A 6,479-nucleotide genomic window follows, 5' to 3' on the forward strand; every position below is an offset into this window, starting at 1 on the left:
ATACGCGACATAACAAATGTTAACCAGAAATTCTCTGATTAGGTATCACTTTCGTTTTGTTTTCTTGGACTAAAACAAAATGATATATCAATTCCTTTCATTCATATCAACTGAGAAATCAGTAGACTAACAAGATGCAGTATCCCTTTACTGTTCCTGTCTTTATAATAAGAACCAATTACCTTCTTTTTCTGATAAGTTAATAAGAACCAATTATGTAAGTATACAACTTCGACTCTTTTGAAACTGATATTCACTTTTAAGGCAAGTTTGTGATATAAAATAAAACAAGAGAGAGATATACAAAAAAAAACTATAAATGAAAATGGAGGGGGAAATAAGAACAACAGTATCTCTCTGCGAAGGAGATGAGCTTTGCAAGCTTCTTTTCTATTCAAATTACACAAATCATTATGAGTCAATTTTAAGAGTTTTCAGTCTTGAGAATACACTGTCAGGGGAAATACAGAAAGGATATCATAGCACAAGCGTCAAAAGAGAATCAATCATAATCTCAATTATCTAAACGTTTAATAGGTAAGGCACTAAAAGCCCCAGTAAAGGAAAAATGAAATGTTTGCAGAAAAGCAATTCTACGTCACTCTGAGGAGGCAAGAGCTGACTGCAACACATCTTCAAGATACTTCTCAGCAGCAGCATACTGCCTTTTCTTGTCCTCGATTGCCAACGCTGCCAAGGCTTTATCCTGCAGATGGAAGTCTCAAAGTCAACAGCATAATCTAATTGAGAAGAATAATGGAATTCATGTCATGTTTAGAATAATTACAGGAGGCAAGTCTTGGTAGCTTCTCAGAGTATCAAGAATTGGTTTTGTCTTCTTCTCCAAGTCCTTCTTATGCTCTGCCATCTCAACCAATACCCCATGACTAATCTCTGGCGTGTAACCAACCCGATTAAGCACTGCCTGCATCCAAAGACCTTTTAACATCCATTTCACAGTTTCAGGTATATATGAGTACAAAATTATGATCAAGTGCCAGGTATACATTCAGATCAATTAAGTTTCTAGCTTGTTAAGCCAAAGGGACCCGCTCCTGTGATGAATAGAGCATCATATAAAATATGTTTCGCAGCAGTTCTCTTGTGATAGAAGATGAAAGATGAACATTGCTGCTCCATGGAACGATAATTTGAGCCCATTAAGCAATTTGTCTGGTTCTACACATGCTCCTTCTGACTCATCGCAATTATACCAATGTGCACACATTAGCCAGTCCTCTGCCATAATCCCCTATTTAGGGACTTAGTTTACGAGCTGCAGTTGCATTTTGTAATTCTTTCTATCTGCAAAAGTTTTGTTTACAAGACCTAGAACCGTTTATCATTTGTAATTAGACTGTGCAGAGTTTTTGGATTACTTGCTCTCACCATGTTTATGTAGTGCTATCTCCATTTCCTTTTATATCCCTTATATACAACTAAATGATAGGCATCTGTTCAAAGCCCCAAAAAAGAAGCAGCTGTATTTCGGACATGAGCTATAGTCCAACCTTAAAGACAACATCTAAAAAACATCGTGCACACACCAAATTCAGTACTTTGGGTCTTCTATCCATGGTGGGTGTGGGAAGTGTGTGGATGTAGGTATGAAGAAAGTAGCATGATAAGGTTTGACAGTAGACTATTCTTTTTCTTTTATAATTGCGGAGTCTCAGCCAGCTTGTGCGCACCTTGACTAATCCACCGGGCACCTGCTATCTCCCACCGTAACTCTATCCACCAAGGATTAGATAGAGAAAATCAGAGAATATCTTCAAAACAGAGGGATGAAAAGTCAAGTGTTACTACATAACAACCAAATGTTTTTCAAGAACATGAACAGCTTGCAAAATTTCCTAACCAGCACATTGTGATGCTATTACCCTCCAATCTACTAGATAGTTGTATGATATTAAGATCTTAAACAAGTGCGCCCCAATATAAATTCGGATAGAAAAATATACAACACTAGTAGCATTAGCTCTAGTCTTTCCCACATGACTTCCAACTTCCCATTGACCATCTACCCAAGATTCATATAACTTCCACTCTTCCATTCCACGTGTAAAGTCCTTTTCCTTTTTCTTATAAGGTCCGCAACAACTTTCAATGACTGAACTACTTTTTCACTTACATTTGTCCAACACTGGGGAGAAATTGGGGGTTAGATTTCAAGTTACAGATAGCACAGCCCTAGAGGCCTTTCACCAATCCCTACATGCAGCCAACTCAAGGCTTTAACCTAGCCAAGAACCTCCATTTAGCAGGAGAATTGAAGAGAAACAGTGCTGGACGATTTTGTCATCATCAAAAAATAGTGCCAAAAAATCTCCTATCTCTGTTGGCACAGAAGAATAGAAATAAAATAAGACAGACTCACTCACAAGTCAAAATGATGCAGACTATCGTCTTGAGGATATTGAATCTTTTCTATTATAGAGAAAAACTTGCATCAAATTTCTTCACAAAGTAAATATAACTTAGAGATGTGAAATTCATACACACGCACATGTATAAATTCCACTGACACTAGCAAATGTTTAAAAGGATGTGCCATGAAAACCAATAAACTTTAAGCCCTAGAACCACAAGATTGCAGGATATACTACTTCAATAGAAGATGTCCTCATAACCGCTCAATATATACTAAATTGTATAACAGCATCTTGTCCTTTAACTTGGAACAGAAAATGAAGTCCCCAAATTCACAGTAATAATATTCAAGACAACAATAAGCTTACCTTGTAATAAACATATTCTTGCAAATACTGCCGCTCTTTCGACTCCATAATTGCCAAGTTTGTTTTCCAGTTCTCCATTTGAGCTTCGCAAGGAGAAATATCATCTTCAAGCTGTGAAAGTGTTCTGCTAAAACACAGATAGTTAAGAGAAGAAAGTATGACATTGCTTAACTGAAAGACTCAGAATTTCTTTATGCCACGGAAAGTATCTATTTCTAGAAACAACATAACACACTAACATAGTGCCATGAGGTCAAAACTACTACCACATTCAGCAGGATTTATTTCACAATGAGCAAGAGAGAGGAAACTAAAAATTCACCTTTTCAAATAAGTCAATCTTGCTATTGCCTTCCGAGTGTATTCAAGAAGGACTTTTGATTCCTGCTGCACTTTAGCCCTCTTCTCTTCTACTGCTGTTTTCCGTAAAGAAAGATCTGCCGCTGCAACAAGAAAACTACAATGTTTCTCCTAGTAAGTACAAACGAAATTAAAAGAAAGAATTTAAAAAATTAATTAGTGAAAAAAGGTGACCCACCTACTTAATTCAGTATCTCGAATATCCAATAAATTTGCAACCTTCGCAAGAACATGTGCAGATGAAACCACATTAGATGGTAAACTCTCTTGAGCCAATCCCACACTCTCCAGTATCTCTCTCATCCTTGCAGCTGTAATCACAAACACACAATCAGCTCGCTCGGACAAGAACCTCAATTTTCAACCAAGGGTGTGTTTGGTATGGAGAAAAATGTATTTCAAAATTTCCATGTTTGGTTGGCTTAAATGTTTTGAACACATTTTCCTCTAATTTTACGATAATGACTTCCCTAGCAAGAGAAGGGCCATAAGTCTGTAACTCTCAAATGGATAGTTTCAATCCTCCCACCACCTCGCCCAACCTCCACCTCCCTCACCCCTTGAACCCCTCTTCGCCCGCACACCCAACAACTCCCAAACCCACCCCTCCAACCCATCCCCCAACTCTCCATAGGGTCGCATAGTTTATATATAAATGCTCTTAGGATAACATTTTCTGCTTACTTACCAAACACCAAAAAATAAGAAAGAAAATCACTTATTTCTAGGAAATCATCTTTTAGGAAAACATTAAACTGAAAATATGACCTTGGGACCTCTACTCAGCTGCCTTTTGACGGTAATCATTGGCAACAATAACAGCAGCTTGAGTTTTGGCTTGTGATAGAGTGGCAATCTTGTGTAATTCAGCGATACTTCTAGGAGTATACTCAAAATCAGGGACATTTTTACCCACAGCGTCAAATTGGGAAGTAAGCCAAGATTTCACTTCAGCAATTCGATTTGCATCAAAACCAGTAGTTTTTGATGCTTCTGTAGTACCAGAAGGATCAAGTCCCCCGGCTATATCACTCATCTCTATAATATAGGAAAAGAAGCGAAACTTAGGGCGCTGAATTGTAGAGAAAGATACTGATTTCAAAGGAGGATATACGATTCTCTGGAGGCTTGGAGGCTTGAAGCTTTAATTGTTAGCGGTGAAACAGTGAGGCGAAGAGAGTAGTTGATTCATTCACGAATATAAATCTTCAATTTGAATTTGGAAATATGAGGGGAGAGTTTTAAGAACTGAGAGGAAAGGAGTGTCTCTGGGACCTACATGCAACAATTTGGGGCATTTGCGTAAAAAAAACTTTTTTCCTTAAAATAAAAATTCCAATAAATTGAAAAAGAAAAATTGTTCAGGATGAGTTTTCAGTGCAAAAATGAGAACACAATCCCTCCCCCCCTCCCCCCCTGCTTTTTTTTTACTCATATATCTATCTATATTATATTAAAAGCACGAAGGCCCCTTAGCGAAATGTCACTCATTTAATTATTTTCCTAATATGTAAGAATACTCATTTAATTATTTTCTTAATATTTAAGACTACAAAATCGACTAAATTTTATATATTACATTCTTCCTTATTTGGATTACGTAGAAAAATTTAATATTTAGAACGTCAAAAATATTAATATTTTATTTTATATAAATGTTTACACTTAAATTATATAAATAAATGGCAAGAAAAGGAAAGAATTAAAAATACTAACCAATAGGACGTAACCACTTGGTATTTAGAAGTTTATCCCTTTGGACAGATACCAATAATTCAATCAAAAAAAGAAAGAGGACGTACTACGTTCTTGGAAGATGAAGGAGTAACTTTTTTTATGTTTTGATTTAGGTGAAACCTTTTTATATACTAAAATACTTTAAAATATACAAAACTATTTCCCACTCATTTGATTTTCTTACAATTTGACAAAAGAATTTTATTCGATAAAATATAATTATAATCGAACATTTAAAATTTGGTATGAGCTAATATTAAGAATTTAAATCAATAAAATATAATTATATCTTTTATTGCTGAAAATAAATAATTAAGTATTTGGAATAGCTAATTAGCAAAAATATTAATTTTATTATTTTTCAAATTCATCATACAAGTAAAACTATCTTCAAGTTGACAAAACTTTTGGCTTAAATAGATATATTTCAATAAAAAAAGATCACCAATGATAAAAGAAATAAGAAAATAAAGTCGAATCAATTATAATATAGTATTAAAAATTAACTTGGTTAAAATTCAAAATAAAAAAAATAAGAATGAAATAATAAGTATTCAAAATAAAGTTCATATTTATTATTATTTTTATTTTTTATCTATTCCAATAAATGGCCCTCTATAGTTTTATGTATATGAATTAAGTTATTGGTTGTAAAATACACATTCAGTATTAGTCAGTTTTAGACTTTACATTGTTACTTAATTATTCATTTTTTCTCTAGAAACTATATGACCTAACGGTTCATTCCAATAGCTCTAAAAGAAAGATATAATTTTTTTAATTAGTGTTAATTTGATGACTGTTTGAAGAATTATAATTAAAAATATATAATAATTTCTATCATATTAGATTTAATATTATGTCACAAAAATGATTACAATTTTTGTAAACTTACCCCAAAGGATATGCCCTTCAAATTAATATAAAATATATGTGCTCAAATGTTTTATGTTTGAACCAGTTTCTTCTAAAAACTATATGACGACCCTGTTTATTCCAAATCTCTAAAGAAATATAATTATTTTTATTGATGGCCTTTTGAAGAATCATAATAAAAATATAATATAAATATCGGAATTTAATTAGCCAAAAAACAGATATATCAATCATTTTAGATTCAATATCATGTTATAGGAATTACTACAATTTTCGTAAGATTTTTTCCAAAGATATGCCCTTCAAATAAAGAAGAAATATGTGTTCTCCAATCGAAATGTGTATCGATCATTTTACCTTTTAAAAATAAATTTTAGAATTGTTATAAAACTAATTATTTTCAAATATAACGACAAATGGAGTTAATGAATATTTAGAATTATTTAAATACTAATTCCACTTGAATAATGATATATCGAAACTAAATATACTCTTTCAAATATAATTCCGAGTCATTCTCCGATGTATTTTACTAGGTTATTTTAGTATTCTTTATGAATATCTTTTCTCATTTTCAGGGCACTTTGATTTTGTGTTCATCTGAAATTCATGAATTATTAGTTGTTTGCTATATGTGTGAAGTTATATCCACTATTTATGTTTTCAATGACTATGTGTACTACTAAAACTGCAAATGAAGCATGCTAACTTTATTTATTAAAAAAGTGAAATAAATTTTAAGTTGAATTATTAACTGATGATTGA

General features: G+C 33.0%; 1 protein-coding gene across 1 annotated transcript; it reads right to left on the reverse strand.

The window, feature by feature from the left end:
• Positions 1–355: 355 nt before the first annotated feature.
• Positions 356–4,311, reverse strand: LOC107759288 (AUGMIN subunit 1-like). The gene is made up of 6 exons (XM_075248391.1): positions 3,870–4,311; positions 3,280–3,412; positions 3,064–3,198; positions 2,742–2,865; positions 788–925; positions 356–706 (listed from the first exon to the last, which is right to left on the reverse strand). The coding sequence occupies exons 2-6, from the start codon at positions 3,402–3,404 to the stop codon at positions 599–601; spliced, it is 630 nt and encodes a 209-aa protein (XP_075104492.1). The 5' UTR covers positions 3,405–3,412; positions 3,870–4,311; the 3' UTR covers positions 356–598.
• Positions 4,312–6,479: the final 2,168 nt, after the last annotated feature.

This window comes from Nicotiana tabacum, chromosome 24 (genome assembly GCF_000715075.1).
Source record: "Nicotiana tabacum cultivar K326 chromosome 24, ASM71507v2, whole genome shotgun sequence".
NCBI classification, from domain to species: Eukaryota; Viridiplantae; Streptophyta; class Magnoliopsida; order Solanales; family Solanaceae; genus Nicotiana; species Nicotiana tabacum.